This window comes from Danio aesculapii, chromosome 4 (genome assembly GCF_903798145.1).
Source record: "Danio aesculapii chromosome 4, fDanAes4.1, whole genome shotgun sequence".
NCBI classification, from domain to species: Eukaryota; Metazoa; Chordata; class Actinopteri; order Cypriniformes; family Danionidae; genus Danio; species Danio aesculapii.
Window position 1 is genome coordinate 395,806 of NC_079438.1, and position 27,500 is coordinate 423,305.

Here is a 27,500-nt window from a genome sequence, read left to right on the forward strand (position 1 = left end):
GTTGGCCCCGGGATGCCCTGTGCCCAGAGAGGTATGACTGGAGTGAATAAGATCTACCCGTTGATTTTCAGGGATGAATCGTCGATTGGGGGGACAGCCCGGCGGAGTTCTGGATTCTGGGGTGGCGACAACTGTTGGAGCGGACCAGGTGATGGGACAGACAGTGATGTGATCTGGGAGGATGTTGGCCGGGGTCTCACTGATTTCCTGTTGGTCATGGATTCTGGAGAGTGCATCCGCCCGGATGTTTTTGGATCCTGGTCGATATGATATGGAGAACTGAAATCTGGAGAAGAATAAGGACCATCGGGCTTGACGAGGACAGAGTCTTTTTGCCTCTTTAAGGTACTGCAAGTTTTTGTGATCGGTGATCACCTGGAATGGGTGTTTAGCTCCCTCCAACCAGTGTCGCCACTCCTCCAGGGCGAGCTTAATGGCTAGAAGTTCACGGTTTCCGATGTCATAGTTCCTTTCCGCCGGGCTGAGCTTTCGGGAGAAGTAGGCGCATGGATGGAGTAGTGAGGGATTACCATGGAGCTGTGACAAGATGGCTCCTACTCCGGTGGTCGATGCATCCACCTCGACCACGAAAGGTAAGTCGGGATTGGGGTGAGTCAGGAGTGGAGCCTGCGTGAAGGACTTCTTGAGTTTTTGGAAGGCTGCGGCAGCTTCGGGTGACCAGGATAGCGTTTTGGGTTGATTTTTTAAGAGGTTGGTGAGCGGAGCGGTGATAAGACTGTAGTTGAGGATAAAACGTCGATAAAAATTGGCAAACCCTAGGAATCGTTGGAGTTCTTTAATGGTTTTAGGTTCAGGCCAGGAGATGACGGAAGTGACCTTCCCCTCGTCCATGCGAACCCCTTTTCGGTCGATGATGTATCCGAGGAACTGAACAGATGGTAAGTGAAATGAGCACTTCTCAGCCTTGAGGTACAATTTATGGTTCCGTAGGGTTTGTAGGACCTCCGCAACGTGGTGGCGATGTTCGGCCTCACTCCGGGAGTAAATCAGGATATCATCAATATATACAATGACGGAGACATGGAGGAACTCCCGGAGGACTTCATGGATGAAATTCTGGAATACGGAGGGGGCGTTGACCAGACCATAGGGCATGACCAGGTATTCGTAGTGCCCAGTAGGGGTCACAAACGCCGTCTTCCATTCGTCCCCCTCGCGTATTCGTACCAGGTTGTATGCGCTGCGGAGGTCCAACTTGGTGAATATCCGGGCAGATCGGAGTTGTTCCAGGGCCGCAGGGACGAGAGGAAGTGGGTACCTGAACTTGATGGTGCCTTGGTTTAGAACTCGGTAATCTATACATGGCCGCAGCCCTCCATCCTTCTTGGCCACGAAGAAGAAGCTTGAAGCAGCGGGTGACGTGGACTGGCGAATATACCCCTGACTCAGAGCCTCCTGAATGTACTCCTCCATGGCCTTAGTTTCTGGAAGGGACAACGGGTAGATCCTACCTCTGGGCATAGGAGCATCAGGAAGCAGGTCAATGGCGCAGTCCCATGGCCGATGTGGAGGTAGCTGGGAAGCTCTCTTGGGGCAAAATACGTCCTCGTATGAGGAGTAGATCTTCGGGATCTGGATGGATTGTTTCTCAACTGGACTTTCGACAGACGTGACGTAGACGTTTATGGGTCTCTGGATCTGCAAGGGTAGGTCAGGAAAACAGCTGGAGACGCATTCTTTACCCCATCTTTTGATTTCTCCGGTGCCCCAAGAGAGGATGGGATCATGCTTCACCAGCCACGGGCGCCCTAAGATGATGTCCATTGATGCTCCCTCCAGAACCAGAAATTGAATTTCTTCCGTATGAAGTAACCCTACTCTGAGGGTGACGGGTTCACATTTACGATGGATACGTGCCTGGGAATGGATATCGGTGGTTATAGGTTGAATCTGGTAGACGTGCGTCGAGGCTTCGGTGTGGAGCTGGAGGCGGCGACAGAGGGCGTGCGAGTAGAAATTTCCGGCTGACCCGGAGTCGATGAGGGCCGTGACTGAAATAGAGACAGAATGGGCAGTTAACTGAACATTGGTGGTGAGAGGGTGCATTTTTTCAACGGGAGAACTGAACACACTCACCAATGAACGTACTGGACGAATGGGACAGTCCAGCCTGACATGTCCTTCGGCACCACAGTACATACACAGACCCCGGGTCAGCCTCCTCTGTCGCTCAGTAATCGTAAGTCTACCAGACTCGACAATCATAGGTTCTGGTTCTGGAGGGACGACTGGCTCTGGCGGACGAAGGAGTGCTTGTGAGATTGATGGGAGATCATGCTGGTAGACCTTCAGACGATCAGAACATCGAAGTGATTGTTGGATGAATTTTTCCAACCCCATGGTATCGTCGAGGGCTGCCAGCTGTAACCTCAGGTTGGGCTCCAATCCGAGCCGGTAAGTTGTTAGGAGAGATCGTTCATTCCATCCACTAGCAGCAGCCAGAGTCCGAAACCGGAGCGCATAGTCCTGGGTCGACATGGCTCCCTGCTTAAGATGATATAGTTGTTCTCCGGCTGCTACTTCTCCATCTGTACGACCAAAGACCTCCTTGAAATATGTGGTAAAGTTATGAATGGAATTGGTTACCGGCCCAGCTTGCTGCCAGATGGTCTCAGCCCACCGGAGAGCCGACCCAGAGAGAAGATAGATGATGAAGGCAATTTTGGACCGATCTGTGGGGTATAAATCTGGTTGCATTGTGAATATCAGAGAACATTGTAATAGAAAGCCATTGCACTCCTCCGCCCCGCCAGAGTAGGGCGCTGGTCAAGCCATGGGACTGGATGAGTGGGTGGACGGTGAAGAAGTGCTCGGTGCTGGTGGTGCTTCGGGAAGTGGAGTAGCTGGCATTAAAACTCTCTTCAGGGAGTCCACCAACTCCCGAATGGGATCGGGAGTGCTCATGCTGTATTGTTGTTGGGTCCGGTCTTCTGTTAGGGAAGCAGACGGACAAGTTAGGTGAGTATATTATGAAAGATGTTTATTACAGCAGCGGAGCACATAAGGATAACAACGGGGATGTGACTGTAGTATGGATGAGCTGATGTGCCTTCTTCGGAGCAGGATGGATGACAGACACTGAGGGAGACCGAATGCACACACCAGAGGGCTTGCGGGGAAGACAGACTGAAGACACACTCAATACAGACAGGACACCGGGAACACTGGACAGACTGGAACGAGACAGAGATCAAGTAAGTTCAAGTGATTAGATAAATGTGATAGTGACTACCAGGAGGTACTCGCTATGAGTCCGCTTCGTGGGAACGAGACCGGACACTGACTGAAGTGAGGTGTGTGCTTATATAGTGAATGGAAGTGATTGGGTGCAGCTGTGCGTGGTTAATACTCAGGTGACGGTGATCGTTGCGTGATGCTGGTGGAAGAGCCTGGCCAATCCGTGACAGTATGTGTGTGTATATATATATGTGTATATGTGTGTGTGTGTGTGTATATATATATATATATATATATATATATATATATATATATATATATATATATATATATATATATATTTATTTATTTATTTATTTATTTATTTTCTTTTCTTTGGAGTACTTTTTGACTTGTTTCCATTAGGTGGATTTTCAGTTCACTATTTGTTTATCCAGTTTAATGGTTAATTGTGATCATGTGAACATCATCTATGAGAGATGGTTATTTATGGGTCTTAGAAAAGCAAAAATCTTGTTTCAATTTATTTAATTTCAGTGTCATCTACAACATTGTCTTTCTCTCACAATCTCAGGAAAGGTCCTGAATGATCATATTAAAGGCTACAATACCATAAATGTGGAGGAATGTCCATGTGTGCATGGAAAAATGACGTATGCGCCGAGGCAGGAGCGCAGAACAAAATGCCAGAGCTGGTGAGAACTAGGGTTTTTCAAATGCAAAAGTATAGAAGTTGGTCAAAATGCAAGATCTGTGTTTCTAATTTGTGACTGCGAACGCTGATGGAGAGATGTGTGTTGTTTGTCCTCACAGTACCTGCATCAAAGGGAAATGGGCATGTTCTGCAAACACGTGTCCGGTCAAGTGTATTATTGAGGGACAGTTCATTACTACGTTTGATGGCAAACAGTATTCTGTTCCGGACAGATGCACTTATGTGGCTGCAAGGGTAAAATTGAAATTTGTTTAGGAAAATATGACATTTTGTGCTTTTCTGATATTAAAATGCATACATTTTGGTACCCAGGGGCTTAACTGGACTTTGAACGTTCAATATTCTGCCCAAAGTGTCGTCATAGAACAGGCATATCTCAATATCAACCAGGTTTGATGATATTCATTATACTCGTCTGTGTTTTTCCATTCATGTTCTATGTGTGTGTGTGTGATACAGAAATCTTTGTTTAAGGGAAAGTTGATGAATCATTCTCTATTAAAATAAGATAAATATATAAAATATTTTATTTGACTAATGCTTTTTCATTCCAGGACAAATATACCTTCTCTGCAAACAGCATACAACTCAACAACATCGATGTCAGTGACTTGTCACAAACTGGTAGGCTGTTTTAAATATTCATATATACATTATAAATATTCATATCAGCTTGACAAAGTTTGAAATATTCACAATAACCCTTTTTTATATATGTAATTTGCTTTTGTTTCAGAATCCACCATTGTTTTTTGGCAGTCCTCGATGTTCGTTCAAGTGTACACTTTGTTTGGCCTGAAAATGCAGGTTCAAGTCTCTCCAGAAATTCAAATATATCTGAATTTGCCAGCGACTGAAAATACCAAAGGTTTGACTGAGCCACATTTCCGAAAGCCACATCAATCACTTCAACATTTTGCGTTCGTTTAAATACGAACTGAGTTTATTTGTTATTACAGGTCTTTGTGGAACTTATAACAATGACACGAATGATGACTTTACCACTTTTAGTGGCATCATAGAAAGCTCTGTTCAGCTTTTCACCCAGTCCTGGTCAATAGGCAGTTGCACACCAATAACCGGATGTATAAACACTAACAATGGTAAGTCTCAATTTGCCATAACTGCTTAAACATATTAAAGAAACACTCTGAAAATAGGATTTACAGCTCCTCTAGAGTTAAACAGTTGAGTTTTACAATTTTTGAATCCAATCAGCCGATCTACTGATCTGTTTAGCTTAGCTTTGCATAAATAATTGAATCCGATTAGACCATTAGCAACTTGCTTAAAGATTTCAAAAAGTGTTGATCATTGTTTTTATTTAAAGCTTGATTGTTCTGTGGTTACATCGTGTACTAAGATGGACAGAAAATTAAAAGTTCCTTTTTTGTAGGGCAATATGGCTAGGAACTATACTCTCAATCTGGCTTAATAATAAAAAAAGTGGAATATTGTTGCCGTGCCATGACGACAGCAGGCACTATGATACTACGCCTATAAAAGTAGGAAATGCTAATGATCTAATCCAGTTCACTGATTTATGCTAAGCTAAAAGTGCTCCTGCCAGTCTTGGAGATCAGCTGAATGGCTTAAAAAATGGTAAAACTCTTCTTTTTAAATCGAGTTTTTCTTAGAGTAATGTGCTTATTGTGTTGCACAACACTAATGGCGCTGTTGACCTGGGATATGGAAGCGATTAGGCACAGGTTTGGTGGTGAAGGTGGGTTTAAGAGTGAGATTATGTGTAATGGATGGGTCAACAGTGCAATTATAAATGTTTTTACAGAAATTAATTACATGATGGGTTTTAACACAAGTACAATTTAAAAACATGCAAGTACACATTAAGTACCTTGTACTTAAGAGATAATTCTAGTTTAATTACATACAGTAGTATTTAAGTTAGGGATACAACTGTTCTGGATGTACTTTATCTCATTTATTGCACAACTATTTGCCACAAAACATAAAAATAAGACACAAAACATTGTCTGACCCTTAATAGTTTATTAATTCTGTAATTAAATGCAAAGCTGATGAAAACAAAAACAGCTGATGGAGTATACACTAACCTGCGCATTATTCAGACACAAGATGGCGCCAAATAGTCAAAAACTCAAAGCTGAAACTAAAACAGCTGATGGAGTATACACTAACCTGCGCATTATTTAGACACAAGATGGCGCCAAACAGTCAAAAACACAAAGCTGAAACCAAAACAGCTGATGGAGTATACACTAACCTGCGCATTGTTCAGACACAAGATGGCGCCAAATAGTCAAAAACACAAAGCTGAAACAAAAACAGCTGATGGAGTATACACTAACCTGCGCATTATTCAGACACAAGATGGCGCCAAACAGTCAAAAACACAAAGCTGACAGAAACTAAAACAGCTGATGGAGTATACACTAACCTGCGCATTATTCAGACACAAGATGGCGCCAAACAGTCAAAAACAGCTGATGGAGTATACACTAACCTGCGCATTATTCAGACACAAGATGGCGACACAGTTAGAAACTCAAAGCTGACAGAAACAAAACTGGCTAAATGGAGCATACACTAACCTATGTATTATTCATTCACAAGACGGTGCCAAAAAAGCCCAAACAAATACCACAGCAAGCAGATAAATATGAATGCGGATGTGAATATATTCACTGACTGTGATTCGAAGTTCCCGGATGAGCTTGCGTTATTCAGTGGTTGTTATCTGGGAATATCATGACAACAGATCACGACTGACCAATCAGGATCCAGCCTTAATATATAAAGTGAGACATTTCCCGAACCACTTCTGTTGTTTTATTTTCAGAGCTGTTTGCTGAGCAGGGCTGTGATCAGCTGAGAGATCCAGAAGGAGTGTTTGCTGAGTGTCACGATTATGTTCCCGTTGCTCCCTTTGTTGAGGTTTGAAGGCTTTTCTATTCATACTTAAATGTGGTGTTGGGTTGTTTTCTTGTTCTTAAACAAAATGTTTGGCTCTCATCAGGCTTGTGTTAAGAGAACGTGTCAGTGCTCCAGAGCATTGCAGGATTGTTTGTGCGTCTCCTTCGGGAACTACGCAAAAGCCTGTGTGGCTCAAGGGATCATGGTTAAAGACTGGAGATCTGGGACAAACTGCGGTAAGAGACACTTTTGTTTACTGCGGTTATAAAAAAAAAGGTGTTAATGCCAATTTTTTTCTTCTTAGACCTTCAAAACACACTTTAAGCCTCCATTTACATAGTTTTGGTTAAATTAGGGTTTATGACTAGTTTTAGAAGGGCTAATTTCGACTCATACGTTAAGCCAGGGGTTTTTAAACTGTGGGGTGCGCCCCACCAAGGGGGCGCCAGCACCTGTTAAGGGGGGCGCGAGACATTGAGGCGTGCACTCGAGTAAATTATGATGACGATTGAGACATTGAGGCGTTCACTAGAGCGAATATGATTAACGTTAGCTCCACAGCTAACTATCAGGCACCTGTGGAGTTAATGCGTTCCAGTAAAATATATACAAATAAAATGGAGCGGGTGCTTTTTAAAACTAATGACTAATAACCGGTGAGCCGTCTGACAAAAAAAAGTGCCCTTCTGAATCCAATCAGCAGGATGCCCTTCTGGATCTTTCACTTCCTTTGAAGACACTGACTATGTTTACATGTACATAAGTTATTTACCTTAATAAGACAATAATATAATTAAGGCGTTACGTGAATGTTGCGTCACCAGGCTATTCACGTTTCCTGCAAAGGCTCATGTAATTTTGGGTGTTTCATCTTTAATTTTTCGACTTTACCGCAGTTCGTTTCAAGTTTCACTTTCACTCATGAACATTTCATTCACGTCGCTGTGACAAACTGGGGTAATAGATGCGAATATAAAGTAAGGACTGGTGGAAGAGTGTTGTTTTAATGGAAAGCCGGATGCAAAGGAAAAAAAACCCTCAGCATTTCATGATGTGTGTGTGGTCCTTACTGACAGCCGTGTGTGTGAATCTTGTCACAAAATGCGGCGAAAAGTCCAACATGACGGTAATAGTTTCGGGAGGAGCACACGCAGAAGTTTCAGTATCAAATACGTCATTAACAATTATTCTATTTTATTATTCAATCAGTTCTTGACCAAACCCCTATATATACCAAAGCTGTCTTACCTGCAGGATCTCACGACTTTAGCATCCCTCCACCACCCCAACACCTCACCTCTTAAGCATTACAATCCCGGGGGTAGCGTTCTGGGGCCGGGCTAGATACTTCGCTCGAATCCCAACTCCTCTCCGTTTCCTGATAAGGGGAATAACTCGAGTTTGGGTGTCTCCCCGAGCTCAGAGCGCTCTCCCCGGACAGCACGCCAAATACGCCTTATTCTGAAACAATTGCAAGCGTGAACTCATGAACTTCAATAATGCCACTAATATCGGCATACTCCACATGTCTTAATTCAGTTTCTGTTTAGTTCAGTTATGACTTATGTCGGATTAAGGTCATCAAAAATCGCTGTTTACATGGTGACTCTAATCAGAGTATTGTCTTTATCGTATTAAAGTCATATTAAAGTGTCGTTGCCCATGTAAACATACTCAATGTTTGACGCAACCACACCGTCATGGCTCTGCGAACTTGGCTTTGCGAAGCAGCATTTTCTTTATGTACGTACATCAAAAAGTCCTATTACTTGGGGGTGGGGGGGTTGGGGGTCGGGGGGGATTGAAAACCCCTGTGTTAAGCAGTGTTTAGAAAAACTTTTTGTACTTTACTTGCGCTTCACTTGTTGGCAAATAATGGTAATTTTACTTGAGCCTGATTTTTCAGTTTTCACTACTGATTTATTATTATTATTATTATTATTATTATTATTATTATTATTATTATTATTATTATTATATTATTATTATTATTATATTATTATTATTATTGTTGTATTATTATTATTATTATTATTATTATTATTATATTATTATTATTATTATTATTATTATTATTAATAATAATAATAATACTACTACTACTACTAATAATAATAATATAATAATAATAATAATAATAAAACAATAATAATAATAATAATAATAATAATAATAATAATATAATAATATAATAATATAATAATAATAATAATAATATAATAATAATAATAATAATAATATAATAATAATAATAATAATAATAATAATAATAATAATAATATAATAATAATAATAATAATAATAATAATAATATAATATAATTATAATAATAATAATAATAATAATAATAATAATAATAATAATATAATAATAATAATAATTTAATAATAATATAATAATATTAATGTACGTTAGATTTGATTTTGACTATAATTTGACGTGCTTTTTGACAGTTTTTGGAGGTGCAGTTGTTGTAAATTACAAAAACATTTTGATTTTTCGTGATATTAGCCTACAAAACAGTCTACTAATACTATAATGGCTGCTAATTAACATGAAATTGCAAAGATACATACAATCAACAGTTTCTAAATGGAAAAATCCAAAACATTTATTGGTTTGTGTGTGCAGAGGTGGGCGTAGTAAAAATATACGCAAGTATAAATGCAAAAGTAAGAGTGAAGCCATACTTTAAAATGCTGCATTAAAACAACACAGGCTCATTCTGAAAACGTGGCCCTGTATACATTTCTGGAGATCATTAATTATGTAGCCAGAGGAGCGTATGGTTGCATTTCGTCTTTAAAATGAAGGCTACGGGGCGGTATGATGCTTTTCATGCTAGCTGCAGACCGCTTACCTCCGTGTGGACGGCTATTCCACTGTTATCTAGCTCGCCATGTACGTCGTTGGACTTGAGACGCAGAGTGGAATTGACTGTGACGACGGGGTTTGAAAACCCGTTCCAGAAAGCAAGACAAAATCAGAAGCTCAAAAATCCCTCAAGTAAATAACAGGGTGAGAATGTAGTAAAATCTGAAAATGTGGTAAAAATCAGGCTGCCCCGAGGGCTCTTCTTTTTTTGGGATTGCTTTTAAAATCCCTATTGGTTAGGTTTGGGGAAGGAGGGAGGGTGGGTCAGACGATCGGTCAGTCAGCTGACAGCGGCCTCTGGTGGATTTACGCAAGGACAGCAGGCACGAATGGCACTCGCGAGAGGAATTTGAGATCTGAAAAAGCATACACAGCGCCCTCTGGTGGATTCGCGACAACAAAAACTGCAATAAATTGTCCCTCCTGGGACATGTTTGGCACTCTCCAGAAATTTATATAGCGATACATTTTTCAGAATGAGCCTGGGTTGAAATAAAGGCAATGCATTACTACTCACCTTCTTGGTTGTGTGCACGCATCTATATCCATTGTCTTAACCACAATCGGTTTTCAGTTCCTCCATGTATAGGCAACCTGATGTTCGCTTACGCCACTATGGCTTGTAACCACACCTGCCGCTCCCTGTCGGCCCCTGATCCCACCTGTGCAGTGCTGGATGACCCTGTGGAGGGGTGTGGATGTACATCGGACTCTCACCTGGACAACCAGCAGACCTGCAGCCCTAAGACACTGTGCAGCTGCTACCATCCAGGAGGAGTCGCACCTCCAGGACCAGTGGTTATCGGTGGACGCCAATGGTAAAGATGAAAACTAGGCAAATTCAGTGTTATGTTGAGTACTGGGTGGCACGGTGGCTCAGTGGTTAGCTCTGTCGCCTCACAGCAAGAAGGTCGCTGGTTCGAGTCCTGGCTGGGCCGGTTGGCATTTCTGTGTGGAGTTTGCATGTTCTCCCCGTGCTGGCGTTGGTTTCCTCCGGGTGCTCCGGTTTCCCCCACAGTCCAAACACATGCGCTATTGGGGAATTGAACTAAATTAATCGTAGTGTATGAGTGTGGATGAGTGTGTATGGGTGTTTCCCACTACTGGGTTGCAGCTGGAAGGGTATCCGCTGCGTAAAAAATATGCTGGATAAGTTGGCGGTTCATTCCGCTGTGGCGATCTCTAATGACTAAAGGGACTAAGGTGAAAAGAAAATGAATGAGTGAACGTTGAGTACTGTGTTTATGCTAATGGTTTACGTTCAATGTTTGTATTGCAGCTTGTGTGAAAATGGACAGCTACGGTGTCCCCAAATTTGCAGTAAGTTTATTTATTTATTTATTTATTTCTCGAGTGACTGGCTATGCTTCAGATAAACCACAACTTACTTTTGTTCCATTTCTGACAAACTATGATTAGCTTCTAGTTGTTGTTTTTTGTTGCTAAATACTATATAAAGACCTCAAAACGCTTAGAGATACAGTAGTTCACCCAATAATGAAAATGTACTCACCAATTACTCAGCCTCAAGTGGTTTCAAATCCATTTGAGTTTTGCTGAACACACAAGAAGATATTTTGAAGAATGTTGTAAACCAGTAGCCATTTATGTCCGTTTGAAAATCTATGGAAGTCATTGTCTACTGGTGGCTTTCAACATTCTTCAACTGTGTTGGGCAAGCTACTTGAAGGCTGTAGTGAGCTAAGCTATTAGTTACACTACTTAAGATGTAGCTTAAAGCTACCCCTACTGAAAATACCAGCTATAACCAGCCTACGCTGGTTGGCTGGTTTTAGCTGGTCGACCAGCCTGGTTTTAGAGGGGTTTTGGCCATTTCCAGGCTGGTTTCCAGCCATTTCCAGGCTGGGAGATGACCAGATAAAACCAGCTTGAACAGCCTAGCCAGGCTGCAGCCCAGCCAAAACCAGCTATGTCCAGCTTAAACCAGGCTGGTCAAGCTGGTTTTAGCTGGTCATTTTCCAGCCTGACCAGCTAAGACCAGGCTGGAAATGGCTGGAAACCAGCCTGGAAATGGCTAAAACCCCTCTAAAACCAGGCTGGTCAACCAAGCTGGATTTTTCAGCAGGGACACCATGGAAAATGTAGCAAGCTAAGCTAAAAGCTACTTTGCAAAAGTAACGTAGCTACATTTAAGCTATTTTTGCCATTTTCATTTTTAAATCGAAGCAACTTAAATTATCATTCATATCTTAGAGATTACTAAAACTGTTAATCAATCATATGAGGAGGAATTGTTCAGTTATTTACTCTAAATAATATTGTACCAAACAGAAACAAATTATAGTAACCAGATAATAAAACCAGATGTTACACATTTAAAATACTATTGTAATGTATAGTAAAGGGAAACATTTACAAGCGTTAAATTCAACTAACTTGCATATTGTAGTAATAACTATCATGAAATAATAGTAATTTCCGTAGTATACTTTAGCATTTACTACAGTAAACTTTTATAAATAGATAGATAGATAGATAGATAGATAGATAGATAGATAGATAGATAGATAGATAGATAGATAGATAGATAGATAGATAGATAGATGGAGGGATAGATAGATAGATAGATAGATAGATGGAGGGATAGATGGAGGGATAGATAGATAGATAGATAGATAGATGGAGGGATAGATGGAGAGATAGATAGATAGATAGATAGATAGATAGATAGATAGATAGATAGATAGATAGATAGATAGATAGATAGATAGATAGATAGATAGATAGATGGAGGGATAGATGGAGGGATAGATGGAGGGATAGATGGAGAGATAGATGGAGAGATAGATGGAGAGATAGATAGATAGATAGATAGATAGATAGATAGATAGATAGATAGATAGATAGATAGATAGATAGATAGATAGATAGATAGATAGATAGATAGATAGATAGATGGATAGATGGATGGATGGATGGATGGATGGATGGATGGATAGGTAGATAGATAGATAGATAGATAGATAGATAGATAGATGGATGGAGGGATAGATGGAGAGATAGATAGATAGATAGATAGATAGATAGATAGATAGATAGATAGATAGATAGATAGATAGATAGATAGATAGATAGATAGATAGATAGATAGATAGATAGATAGATAGATAGATAGATAGATAGATAGATAGATAGATAGATAGATAGATAGATACTCCTCTCCCTCAGTCATCCTTACATCAAGCAAGCTTCTCGTGTCAGCCCAATGATTGATTTGCGATGTCACCGACCAGAGCGAGAGGTGGCAGTAACGCATCAAAAATTTTGTTGTCAACCATCATAAAACAGGAAGAAGAAGAAACGGTCCTTCTCGCCATCATATTCACCTTATTCTCCGCGTACGAACGGGCGCAGCCACTTGAATCTTTTTGGCTCGAAACTTCCGGTCTCACTCAGGTCCATTCATTTTTAGAGGTTAAAAACAGCTTGTAATACTGCTTTACGTTGCAAACTGATCTTTTCTTATTATATCATTCTACTTATTATGTATAGTCATGCAAACACTTGTTTGTAGAGCGAGTAGTTTGACCGTTTTCTGCCGTTTATTATCTCAGTCATTTCTCCCATAGGCAACTGAATCGGAAGTCCTAGAATAAGGTCGTATTTACCTTCATCGGCTAGACACCGGCCTCACACAGCTCCGTGAATGTTGGTGCTGTCACTTATTGATATGATCGGTAAATGTAGCTTGTGTGGACGCTACTTGACTAAAAAAAAAATAGATTCGCTACTGAAAAGCTATTGCATTTCCCTGCTAAAAAAAAACAGCATATGCTGGTAAGGTATGTTTTGATGCTGGTATGCTGGTCTTGCTTGTTTCAATGCTGGTCTCAATGCTGGTCCTGCTGGTCTCAATGCTGGTCTCGCTGCTCTCAATGCTGGTCTCGCTGCTCTCAATGCTGGTCTTGCTGCTCTCAATGCTGGTTTTGCTGGTCTCAATGCTGGTCAGGCTGAGCACTGAGACCAGCAAGACCAGCATTGAGACCAGCAAGACCAGCATACCAGCATCAAAACATACCTTACCAGCATATGCTGTTTTTTTCAGCAGGGTTATAAAGTAGCGACGCTACCGCCACGCTACTAAGAAATGTAGATAAGCTAATAACGTTAGCGTCGCTACTTGTAATACTGCCCAACACTGTTCTTTTTATATTTATTTCTTGTTCAACAGTAGAAAGAAAATCAAGCATGTTTAGAACACATGTAGGATGAGTAAATGTTGACTTTTAATGATAATTTAAATAGATTTAACATTTTTGGTTCCCAAAAAACATGACCACTGTCTGACACATCTTTCATTATATTGACTACTTTTTTCTGGGAAAGTTTGAAAAATATCCATTGAAATGTGACAATAGAACTGTCTAAAAACAAGGTAAAATTACAGGTATGCTTGAGCAAATGTATGTATATTGTTCTTGCTTTGTTTATGGCTTAGCATAGGTGATACATAAGAAAAACAACACCCACTTGTAGACGTTTTGTAGGAGAAGTACCTGTATTTCAGGTTTTAAACATAGCCAGTGTCACATATTTCCAAGACAATATGGCTAACACTTTACTTGAAGGGGTGTTCCTAAGACTGGACACCTTTATACCCTTTCTTGACCTCAGCTACAGCAGTACAAAACTAAAATGCCTTTTAATATTAATGGCACTGTTGTAAAACAGTTTGACACTTACACTGAGAAAATCAATGACAAAAGTGATCAGGAAATAGTAACGGCACAAGTACAAAGGCTCCATGGCCATCATGTTTATGACAAGGAAATATTTTGAACAATGTTGGAAACCAGAAGCTGTTTATGTCCATAGGACAGTCTATGAAAGTCGTTCTATAGACAATGTTATAACATAGATGACAGGTTATAGTTTGTTTATTATTTAATGAGCTAAGCTAAGCTAAAAGTGCTCCCTCGAGAGCCAGATATTGGCTGAATGGATTCAAAAATGATAAAACTCAACTGTTTAACTCTAGGCAAGTTCAAGAGTTCCCACTTAGATATGCTTGGCGTTTAAAGCAGGTTTGGCAAGCTGTCCCGGGAGAGAACCCTGAGCTCGGAGATATTTGAGCCCAGGGCTCCCGCCCGGTCGATAAGCATATCAGGAGATCCGAGATCAGGTAGGTCTCGAGAGCTCCCCCTTTAGAAAAGGAGGAGATGGGGTGGAAGGGGGGATTCTTCCAAACGAAGATAGAGCAGTAGGAAGAAAATGATCCATTTATAGTAAACTAGGATCACTCTGATTGGATTATTACTGATTACAGATGAGTGGCCAGACGTGCTCAATCATATCACGTGCTCCTCTCGAAATTAGTTTATGAAACTTCACTTAAAATGAGCCGATATCCAAAAATAAAGAGCAGTGTGGTTGGTTCTTTTTACAGTACTACTTTTTACAGTACTAATGATTGGTTCTGTTTACAGCGCTACTGTAAGTAATGTCCAGAAAAGATGTGTTGATTGAATTTCACCTGTGAAATTTGACACTAGTTTGCCTTTAATGCAAGTCTAACTCATCAAATAATGTTCATTACAAGAAAATCTTTGCTGCATGTGAAACTCAACTGATATTCACGTACAAACAACAGTTAAACTCTTTGCCTCTTATCTAGATTGCACAGCAGGAAAGATTTGTGTGGACTGCTCACAAATACCCGTGAACACGGCCCATAGAACATGTGGAAGCTTGATCAAACCTGTAGTAAGCATTTTTTTTCTTCAAATGTACATAACGTCTCGTTTTAAGTGTTATAATGTTCATTTTGTGTGTGAAATTGATGATTTGACATATTCACAGAGTAATGATGGCAGCTGTTTCAGTGGCTGTTATTGTCCGGGTGGTCTTTTTGAAGATCATAACGGTGGTTGTGTGACTCGTGATAACTGTACCTGCGAATTCAGCGGGAGAGTTTTCGAAACTGGACAGAGTGTGCTGACTAACTGTAAAACATGGTAAGAGAAATCTAGAGATTTACCATGGTTTTCTGGATTTATTTATTCACCAGTGGATTTTAATCATGGGTTTTTGTCACAGCACATGTAGAGGTGGCGAATGGTCCTGTGTTGATGAGGAATGTTCAGGAACGTGTTCGGTGTTTGGGAATGGACAGTATCAAACATTTGACTCCAAATGGTACAGATTCGACGGAAATTGTCAGTACACCTTAGTTAAGGTAAGTGGGGAAATCACCTGTTTTTGGGTGACCTTGGGGTTTGATATATTACATATAAACCATTTCAATGTTGGCAGAAGTAGCTTTGGTCAATCAGTTACTAAATCAATAGTATGAAAACAATAATGGAAAATTGTTGTTCGTAAACAAAGCAGTTCATGGACAATGATCTGATTGAAGGTTGATTTTTCTTAAAGAAACACTTTTTGTAACTTCCCTCGAGTTAAACAATTGAGTTTTACCATTTTTGGATCCATTCAGCCAATTTTTAGGTCTGGCGAGAGCACTATTAGCTTAGCTTAGCATAAATCATTGAACCAGTTTAGATCGTTAGCATCTCACTCATAAATTAAAAAAAATATATTGATTTACAATGATATTATGCAGCAAGGTTACCTATCTGGGGACTATTTTCAGGTGCTGCATAATATCATTGCACCTGCTGTAGCCGGGATTGTTATGCCAAAATGAGAGTACAGTTCTTAGCCATGTGGACCTAGAAAATATCAGTCTTAGAACATGGTGTAACTAAAGAAGAGTCAAGTTTTAACTTGGAGAACAATCTAAACTTTTTTATTCTTGAGAAAGAAGCTTATGATCTAATCCGATTCAATGATCTATGCTAAGCTAAGCTAAAAGTGCTCCGATTTTAACTCTTTTGAATCCACTTAGCCTATCTCCAGGTCTGAGCACTTTTAGCTTAGCTTAGCATAGATCATTGAAGCGGATTAGATCATAAGCTTCTTTCTCAAGAATAAAAAAAGTTTAGATTGTTCTCCAAGTTAAAACTTGACTCTTCTTTAGTTACACCGTGTTCTAAGACTGATATTTTCTAGGTCCACATGGCTAAGAACTGTACTCTCATTTTGGCATAACAATCCCGGCTACAGCAGGTGCAATGAAATCATGCAGCACCTGAAAATAGTCCCCAGATAGATAACCTTGCTGCATGATATCATTGTAAATCAATTTTATTTTTAAATTTATGAGTGAGATGCTAACGGTCTAATCTGATTCAATGATTTATGCTAAGCTAAGCTAAAAGTGCTCAGACCTGGAGATAGGCTCAATGGATTCAAAAGAGTTAAAATCTGAGTGTTTTACTGTATGGTACTGTAAAATAAGCCTGAATCAAAAAAAAAGTGGGGTGTCCCTTTTAAAGGAGCATTACTATGGAGCTGATGATATGCCAAAACAATCTGAATTCGCATTGTGTTAATTTGAATTATTGACAGTTGTAATTGAATAAATCTGAATCCTCATATGAAATGTTTGAATTTGAAGTTTTGAATATGAATTTGTTCATTTGAATTTTATAACTTGATTATTGAATATCTGAAATTTAAGACAACTGAATTTTCATCTACTCTTTCCTGTTGATCACCCCTGACCTACCTACTGCTGAATCTGAATTTCACGATCTGAATTTCTGGTTTTGAATTTTAGAATATTGAATTTGATGCTCTGAATTTCTTCATCTTGAAAACTTTTTTTTTTTTTACAAACCCAATATCTGCAGTCTAGGAATTCAGAAAATTCCTAGACAAAAAATCTGAAGTTTGAAAATGCATCTATAAAAAATTCAGCCTTGAAAAATTCAGTTGTCTTAAATTTCAGAAATTCAAATTTAATTAAAAAATTTAAATTCAAAACAATTTTAACGGCATAAAAAATTCAGATTTTTTTCGATTACAATTGTCAATAATTTAAATTAACACAATTCAAATTCGGATTGTTTTGGCATATTATTAGCTCCATACATGACTGAGTTTATCTACAGTCAAGTTGTCAAATATATCACTCAACAAAAGCAAACAATTTTTAACCTAAATTTATTCTTTTTTTGTACAAGGACGCCAGTTCAAGTGGGAGGTTTGCAGTTAAAACTGAAAGTGTTCCTTGTTGTGATGAATCGTTGACGTGTTCCCGTGCCATTTCAGTGGAGCTCCTGGTAAATCACCATCTGCATATACAAACCGTATATTTCTAATTACAAAAATACAATGTGTTCAAATAAAATAACTGTTTATTATCCAACAGGGCACGGTCACTCTAATTCTGAGTGATATGAAGGTAACAGAGAGACTTCCAGCAGGGGGCGCTGTGCTGGCCGAGCCTCTGTATTCAATCCACATGGTGGGCCTTTACATCATCATCTCAGCTCCCAAACTGGGCATCACTGTAATCTGGGACAAACATACCAGGGTCACCATTCAACTGGAGCATCAGTGGAGAGTAAGAAGACACATTTAATTGATTTTCGTGTCCTAATCTTTGTGATCTTATTATATACAGTGCAAAAATTTTGACTCTGCTGTGGTAATTCAGCTGCGTGCCCTGCTGAAAAATCCAGCTTAAACCAGCCTAGGCTGGTTGGCTGGTTTTAGCTGGTCGACCAGCCTGGTTTTAGAGGGGTTTTGGCCATTTCCAGGCTGGTTTACAGCCATTTCCAGCCTGGTCTTAGCTGGTCAGGCTGGGTGATGACCAGCTAAAACCAGCTTGACCAGCCAAGCCAGGCTGGGAGCCCAGCCAAAACAAGCTATGTCCAGCTTAAACCAGACTGGTCATGCTTTTTTTAGCTGAATTTAGCTGGTCATTTTCCAGCCTGACCAGCCAAGACCAGGCTGGAAATGGCTGAAAACCAGCCTGGAAATGGCCAAAACCCCTCTAAAACCAGGCTGGTCAACCAGCTAAAACCAGCCAACCAGTCTGGGCTGGATTAAGCTGGATTTTTCAGCAGGGTGATGTCTTGTATTGCTTGTGTTGCCAGAAATTGGGAACTTTTCTTGAAATTGAATGAAGCCTGGTTGCTTTGTCTCTGATAATTGCTGATAGATGCTCTTCAGCTGTGGTAGATTTAAAGGAACTCTCTACTTGTTTTGAAAATAGGCTCAATGTACAAGTCCCCTAGAATTAAATAATTGAGTTTTACCATTTTTGAATCCACAATCCCACTTTATTTTGATGGTCCGTTTGTTGAATTAAGGTTAAATTGCATCTACATGCCAACTAATTCTCATTAGATTATAAGTAGATTGTTGGGGTTAGAGCAGGGATGGGCAAACTTGATCCTGGAGGGCCGGTGTCCCTGCATAGTTTTGCACCAACCCTAATCAAACACACCTGCCTGTAGCTTTCTAGTGATCTTGAAGACACTAATTAGGGTGTTCAGGTGTGTTTGATTAGTGTTGGAGCTAAACTCTGCAGGGACACCGGCCCTCGAGGATCGAGTTTGCCCATGCCTGGGTTAGGGTTAGTGTAAGTTGACATGTACTTGCAAAGTTTCCTATAGTCAGTTAAACGTCTGTTGAAGGAGCAGTATCAGCAGATATTAAGCAGACAGTCTACTAATACTCAACTGGACCATTAAAATAAAGTGTTACCAAATACACTTAGGCGATCTCCTGGTCTGGCGGGAGAACTTTTAACTTAGCTTAACTTAAATCATTGAATAGTATTAGATCGTTAGAAACTTACTCAAAAATGACCAGAGTCATTACTCGACTGTAGTCACATTATTATTTTGGTACTAAGATCAAGTTCCTTGATTATCTCACAGGAATGAGATTATAGTTTCTAGCCAAATTGGTATAAAATATAGCAACTTAGCATTTTCCATCGGTTTTAGTACATGATGTAAATACAGCTATAACAACCTATTTAATGATCTGTGCCAGGGGTCACCAAACTTGTTCCTGGAGGGTCGGTGTCCAGCAGATTTTAGCTCCAACCCTAATTAAAACGCGCATGAACAAGCTAATCAAGGTCTTAAGCTATGGTCACACTAGGCTTTGTCTGTGCGAAATTCTGACGTATGGCGCTGTGAAAAGGGGCGGGATTAAACAAGATGATTAGACATTAAAAAAAGCGAGCGATTGGTCCATGTTTTAAATTTCTGTCCAGAAAGGTCATGTTTTGATCCTCGATTGGTCTCACGCTGTCAAGTGATGCGATTTCGCATGTCAGAGTTCACCAAGCTTGAACTTTGCACGGCAGCGAACTGCGAAACTTGACGCATGACCTTGCGTTTCCGGTCTGACGCAATCGTGTGCGGAAGTGGAAGTGTGGAAGTCTATGGGAGGAAAAGCCCAGTGTGACCGCAGCTTTACTAGGTATACTTGAAACAATCAGGCAGGTGTGTTCAGGCAAGTTGGAGCTAAACCCTGCAGGGACACCAGCCCTCCTGGACTGAGATTGGTGACCCCTGATCTATGCTAAGCTAAGGTAAAAGTGCTCTCACCAAACTTAGAGTTCGGCTGAATGAATAAAAAAAAAAAGAGTAAAAATCAAGTTTAACTCTAGGGGAGTTGAAAATGAGCCTATGATCAAAAAGAAGTAAGCAGTTCTTTTAAACATGACCCAAAAACCAACTTGCCACCAAACTGTTCCTACTGGTTTTCCAGCCTCGTCATAGCTGGATGTAGAGGTGTTTTAATCACTTTATTTGTTTTAATCACCAGCTTGATTAGCTGGTCTAGTCGGCCTTTGCTGGAAAGCCTGATGAACCAGCTGACCAACAACAACTTGACCGGATTATACCAGCAGAAGTTAAATTGGTTATAGCTGATTTAGGTTTGACTGCTAATGAGTGTGCAGATTTAGAGGACTGTTGGCATTGATTGTAGTCCTTGGGAAATTTTGGCCTAATGGTTAGGGAATTGGACTTGCAATTGAAAGGTTACGTGTTCGATTCATAGGTGGGGAATCACACTCTCTCCACCTTCGATACCCAGCTGAGGTAACCTTGAGCAAAGCACCAAACTCCTAATTGCTTCCTGGGGGCTGGAAGCAACAGCTTTCCACGGCTCCAAGTGTATGCTCACTGTGTTTCAATTTCAAGTATGAGTAACCATACTTGACAATACTCGCTTTACCCTGCTGAAAAATAAAGCTTAAACCAGCCTAGGCTGGTTGGCTGGTTTTAGCTGGTTGACCAGCCTCGTTTTAGAGGGGTTTTGGCCATTTCCAGGCTGGTTTCCAGCCATTTCCAGCCTGGTCTTAGCTGGTCAGGCTGGAAAATGACCAGCTAAAACCAGCAGGCTGGTCAAGCTGTTTTTTTCAGTAGGGTACTTACGATTGATATAGTATTTGGGGATATTATTCCTTTTTTAGAAGGTTTAACCAATAATCTGTCAATAATTACTCACCTTCATGTTGTTCCAAAACCCCTGACACTTGTGTTCATATTTGGAACCCAACTTAAGATACTTTGGATAAAATCGAAGAGCTCCCTCATCCTCCATAGACATCAATGGACCCAACTCATTCAAAGTACAGGGAGGTACCAAAAAACATAGTCACAACAGCCCATGCATCTTCAGCGGATCAAATATTATCAAGAATACTTTCGTGTGCACATTAAAGAAAGGTAATGGTTTTATTCTGTGTCTTCTGCTCAGTGTCAGTATATTGTACACATTCATGAGCACTGTGATCTGATGTATACCCTGGATGCTCACACAACTTCCTCTTTTTGAAACAAAGCACAGCTTGATAATATTCAGATTGAACTACTTAAGGTAGTCATCACCAAACTTGTTCCTGGAGGACCAGTGTCCTGCAGAGTCTAGCTCCAAACAACCCAAACAAGCTAATCAAACTCTTATTAGGTATAGTTGAAACTTCCAGACAAGTGTGTTGAGGCAAGTTGGAACTAAATTCTGCAGGGACATCAGCCCTCCATGACCAAGATTGGTGACCCCTAACCTATGGTCTGCATAGGCATATGGTCTGTTTTGGGGGTTTTCCTAGACTTTGAATGTCTCGGGAGCATTGTTGACAATGGAGGATAAGAGAGCTCTCAGATTTGGCTCGGAACTACATGAGGATGAGTAATTAATAGCATATTTTAAATTACCACTTTGGTAAAGGCTCAAGAAAATTAAACATCCCTGGCTCAAGCTTGTTCCTAACCATTCAGATGTTTAACTTAGTGCTTAATGGTGCAGAACCAAAATCTTAAGAATTTGTCTGATTTCAGAAGAATAGGAATAGGGTGGAGATTTGTGTGAAGAATGTGATTGTTTAATAGTTCCTTTGTCCAGCAACAAAAATGGATATTGATCGTAGGATATCAGCTACTGAGTGGTAAAGAAATGCATTATTCTCCATCTCATGTGAAACATTAGGGCCGAGTGTTGGGGCTTTGTGGGAACTTTGATGGAAAGGTGACCAACGACCTCCTGACAAGCAGCTCCTCAGAAGTTTTCAGTGTTCTGGACTTTGGGAATAGCTGGAAGACAGCAACTCCACCGTGCTCTGATGTGATCAATGAAGTATTTCCCTGTGAAAAACACTCCTACTGTGCAGCCTGGGCCCAGCGGCGATGTATGATTCTGAATTCAGACACCTTTAAAGACTGCCATCTTAAGGTAACTTGCAGTGATATCTAAACAAAACACTAATTCAATTTCAAACATTTCAGTAACACCTGAAAGATCTCATGACAGCCCTATGAACACCACCTTCAAATAAGAGTGTTACTAACATTTCTGACCTTCAAGTTAATAAAAAATGTGTGTTTCTGGATTTGGAATTTGGTTCAGAAACACACCGAAGAATGCTGTTGAGTTAGCCAAAAACTGATACTGATTCTTTTGAGTACTACTGTAGGTTGATCCAGAGCCGTATTACCAGGCATGTGTGTTGGAGTCTTGCTCTTGTGAGTTTGAAGGAAAGTTTCTCGGTTTCTGCACTGCTGTGGCAGCTTACGCAGAGGCATGCAGTGCAAAGGATGTCTGCGTCAACTGGAGAACCCCAGATTTGTGTCGTATGTATCGTATTTCCATTGTAATTACGGGCTTGCACAAATATTTTCCCAGCTTGAGCAGTTCTTAGTGAAGCCGCACCTGAGTTACCAAAGTTAGTCAAGTGAATACAGTGTTTGTTTTTCTCTGCAGCGGTGTATTGTGACTATTACAATGAAGTGGGCCAGTGCACCTGGCATTACAATCCCTGTGGCCAGGTTAAGACCTGTGGCACTAATAACCGCTTTACGGGAAAGCTTGAAGGTATTTTTCTCCTTCCTCTTCCTGCTTCTTAATCTCCCTAGTGTATTGCAGTAATGTTTAACATGTCCACCGATGACATTTCAGGTTGCTATCCAAGGTGCCCTGAGGGGACCCCATATTATGATGAAAACATTGGTAAATGCACCACTTTGAACAACTGCAGTTGTAGCTTCATGAACAGAGTGTTGTCACCTCCTGATGAAATGTGCACTGGTCATACATGCTGGTAAGACATATTGTAGAATTGTGTTGAAACGTTGGATGGAATTTTGTAGAATTGAATGAACTGGACATTAACCATCATGATTTGTTTTCCATTTTTAATAGTAAATGCTTTGAGGGACAAATCGACTGCAATGACACAATGACACCAACAACTGAGAGCACAACAAAATACACAACACAGTCTCCAACAACTGAGAGCACAACAAAATACACAACTCAGTCACCAACAACTGAGAGCACAACAAAATACACAACACAGTCTCCAACAACTGAGAGCACAACAAAATATACAACACAGTCTCCAACAACTCAGAGCACAACAAAATACACAACACAGTCTCCAACAACTAAGAGCACAACAATATACACAACACAGTCACCAACAACTAAGAGGACAACAATATACACAACACAGTCACCAACAACTAAGAGCGCAACAAAGTCAACAACAACCAAGAGCACAACTCAGCCACCAACGACTCCGAGCACAACACAGTCACAGACAACTCAGAGCACGACAAAATACACAACACAGTCTCCGACAACTGCGAGTACAACAAAACAAACACCGTCAACTACAGCGAAAGAAACAACAGCACAACCACCAACTTCAGAGAACACAACCCCAATACAGGAATCCACAACTGAATTATTTGCAACTACAGTGAAAGAAAAAACAACAACAACTCAACCACCGACTTCAGAGAGCACAACCGCACTGCTAATGTCAACTGAAAGCACAACAGAATCATATGCAACTACAGCTGAAGTAACAACAACAACAACACAACCATCAACTTCAGAGAGCACAAGTGCAACTCAAGAATCAACAACTGAAAGCACAACAGAATCATATGCAACTATATCAGAAGAAACAACAACAACACAACCATCAACTTCACAGAGCACAAGTTCAACTCAAGAATCAACAACTGAAAGCACAACTGAATCATATGCAACTACATCAGAAGAAACAACAACAACAAGAACACAACCACCGACTTCAGAGAGCACAACCCCAATGCAAGAATCAACAACCAAAAGCACAACTGAATCATATAGAACTACATCGGAAGAAACAACAACAACACCCCTACCAACTTCAGAGAGCACAACCACAATTCAAGAATCAACAACTGAATCATATGAAACTACAGCAGAAGGAACAACAACAAAACCACCAACTTCAGACACAACCACAACACAACTACCATCAACTGAAGGAACAACAGAGTACACAACCACAACACAACTACCATCAACTGAAGGAACAACGGAGTACACAACCACAACACAACTACCATCAACTGAAGGAACGACGGAGTACACAACCACAACACAACTACCATCAACTGAAGGAACGACGGAGTACACAACCACAACACAACTACCATCAACTGAAGGAACAACGGAGTACACAACCACAACACAACTACCATCAACTGAAAAAACCACAGAATACACAACCACAACACAACTACCATCAACTGAAGGAACAACAGAATACACAACCACAACACAACTACCATCAACTGAAGGAACAACAGAATACACAACCACAACACAACTACCATCAACTGAAGGAACAACGGAGTACACAACCACAACACAACTACCATCAACCGAAGAAACGACAGAATACACAACCACAACACAACTACCATCAACTGAAGGAACAACGGAGTACACAACCACAACACAACTACCATCAACTGAAGGAACAACGGAGTACACAACCACAACACAACTACCATCAACTGAAGAAACAACAGAGTACACAACCACAACACAACTACCAACAACTGAAGGAACAACGGAGTATACAACCACAACACAACTACCATCAACCGAAGGAACCACGGAGTACACAACCACAACACAATTACCATCAACTGAAGGAACCACGGAGTACACAACCACAACACAATTACCATCAACTGAAGGAACCACGGAGTACACAACCCCAACACAACTACCATCAACTGAAGAAACGACGGAGTACACAACCACAACACAACTACCATCAACTGAAGGAACAACGGAGTACACAACCACAACACAACTACCATCAACTGAAGGAACCACGGAGTACACAACCACAACACAATTACCATCAACTGAAGGAACCACGGAGTACACAACCACAACACAATTACCATCAACTGAAGGAACCACGGAGTACACAACCCCAACACAACTACCATCAACTGAAGAAACGACGGAGTACACAACCACAACACAACTACCATCAACTGAAGGAACAACGGAGTACACAACCACAACACAACTACCATCAACTGAAGGAACGACAGAATACACAACCACAACACAACTACCATCAACTGAAGGAACCACGGAGTACACAACCACAACACAATTACCATCAACTGAAGGAACCACGGAGTACACAACCCCAACACAACTACCATCAACTGAAGAAACGACAGAGTACACAACCACAACACAACTACCATCAACTGAAGGAACAACAGAGTACACAACCACAACACAACTACCATCAACTGAAGAAACGACAGAGTACACAACCACAACACAACTACCATCAACTGAAGGAACAACAGAGTACACAACCACAACACAACTACCATCAACTGAAGAAACGACAGAATACACAACCACAACACAACTACCATCAACTGAAGAAACGACAGAGTACACAACCACAACACAACTACCATCAACTGAAGGAACAACAGAGTACACAACCACAACACAACTACCATCAACTGAAGAAACGACAGAGTACACAACCACAACACAACTACCATCAACTGAAGGAACAACAGAGTACACAACCACAACACAACTACCATCAACTGAAGAAACGACAGAATACACAACCACAACACAACTACCATCAACTGAAGAAACGACAGAGTACACAACCACAACACAACTACCATCAACTGAAGGAACAACAGAGTACACAACCACAACACAACTACCATCAACTGAAGAAACGACAGAATACACAACCACAACACAAGCACCAACAAGTGACAGCACAACTCAACCATTTAAAAGACCATCAACGACTAAGCCTACAACTGAAGCTACAACCTCAGTAAAATATTCAACTCCAGTGACAACAGAGTCTACAACAGGTAAACCAGAATGAACCGTGTTTTCCATAAATACAAAGTTAGTAATCTTATAAAGAAATGATAAAACCCTTTTATTTATGTTTAATTGTTATTTGTGTTTTATCTCTCACTCCTTCCAACCAGATTTTTCAATATTTACTGGCCCAGTTTCTAGCATACCAACTGTATCCTCACCTCAAGAAAGTAATATAACGTCAGCAACACCTATACCCAGTACTATAAATCCAACAACAACAACACCTTCTGTGACACCTGTAGCTAGTACTATAAATCCAACAACAACCACTTCTGTAACGCCTACACCCAGTACTATAAATCCAACAACAACCACTTCTGTAACGCCTACACCCAGTACTATAAATCTAACAACAACACCTTCTGTGACGCCTGGACCTAGTACTAAATATTCAACAATAACAACATCTTCTGTGACGCCTGTACCTAGTACTAAAAATCCAACAACTACAACTTTTGTGACGTCTGTACCTAGTACTATAAATCCAACAACAACACCCTCTGCGACGCCTGTACCTAGTACTAAAAATCCAACAACTACAACTTCTGTGACGTCGGTACCTAGTACTATAAATCCAACAACAACACCTTCTGTGACGCCTGTACCTAGTACTAAAAATCCAACAACTACAACTTCTGTGACGTCTGTACCTAGTACTATAAATCCAACAACAACACCTGTGACGTCTGTACCTAGTACTATAAATCCAACAACAACACCTTCTGTGACGTTTGTACGTAGTACTATAAATCCAACAACAACACCTTCTGTGACGCCTGTACCTAGTACTATAAATCCAACAACAACACCTGTTCAGACGTCTGGACCTGGGACAACTCCAGGTACTAGCACTACTCCTTTAACTTACAAACAAAAAACTACACAACCCTCAAGGCCTACCACCGCTTAATCGAAATAATCGACAATTTCAAAGATTTACATTTTGTGATTTAAAAATTTTATGAAACTGAATAAAAAAATGTATTTCTTTTTTTATTGTTAGTGTGTGAGTGCAGAGACGTGATGAGGAATCAAAGCTGGTCGTGTGGAGAAACCTGGAGAGAAAATTGCGCTGATAAAGCCTGTGTGGCTGGAGTGATTGAGGTAAAACCCATTAGCTGTCCAACATCCCAAATCAGAACGGACTGCCCCAGAAACATGATGTCGTTGGTCAGAGATGAAGAGACTTGCTGCGAGAGCTGGAATTGTGACTGTAAGTAAACCGACTTGGTATATAAACACACAC

At 40.5% G+C, this 27,500-nt stretch overlaps 1 protein-coding gene across 1 annotated transcript in view; it reads left to right on the top strand.

Moving 5' to 3' along the window:
* Positions 1 to 27,500, top strand: part of LOC130222646 (mucin-2-like) — a 57,882-nt gene that overhangs the window by 16,677 nt on the left and 13,705 nt on the right. Inside the window, exons 9-30 of the mRNA XM_056455177.1 lie at positions 3,773 to 3,893; positions 4,012 to 4,147; positions 4,226 to 4,303; positions 4,468 to 4,537; positions 4,650 to 4,781; positions 4,873 to 5,016; positions 6,735 to 6,829; positions 6,912 to 7,044; positions 10,257 to 10,500; positions 10,962 to 11,002; positions 15,318 to 15,406; positions 15,503 to 15,657; positions 15,740 to 15,878; positions 17,731 to 17,829; positions 17,919 to 18,113; positions 22,007 to 22,249; positions 22,491 to 22,647; positions 22,778 to 22,888; positions 22,973 to 23,114; positions 23,216 to 26,238; positions 26,362 to 27,096; positions 27,258 to 27,467. Coding sequence (XP_056311152.1) covers positions 3,773 to 3,893; positions 4,012 to 4,147; positions 4,226 to 4,303; positions 4,468 to 4,537; positions 4,650 to 4,781; positions 4,873 to 5,016; positions 6,735 to 6,829; positions 6,912 to 7,044; positions 10,257 to 10,500; positions 10,962 to 11,002; positions 15,318 to 15,406; positions 15,503 to 15,657; positions 15,740 to 15,878; positions 17,731 to 17,829; positions 17,919 to 18,113; positions 22,007 to 22,249; positions 22,491 to 22,647; positions 22,778 to 22,888; positions 22,973 to 23,114; positions 23,216 to 26,238; positions 26,362 to 27,096; positions 27,258 to 27,467 — 6,492 coding nt within the window. The remainder of the gene's footprint in view (positions 1 to 3,772; positions 3,894 to 4,011; positions 4,148 to 4,225; positions 4,304 to 4,467; positions 4,538 to 4,649; positions 4,782 to 4,872; positions 5,017 to 6,734; positions 6,830 to 6,911; positions 7,045 to 10,256; positions 10,501 to 10,961; positions 11,003 to 15,317; positions 15,407 to 15,502; positions 15,658 to 15,739; positions 15,879 to 17,730; positions 17,830 to 17,918; positions 18,114 to 22,006; positions 22,250 to 22,490; positions 22,648 to 22,777; positions 22,889 to 22,972; positions 23,115 to 23,215; positions 26,239 to 26,361; positions 27,097 to 27,257; positions 27,468 to 27,500) is intronic.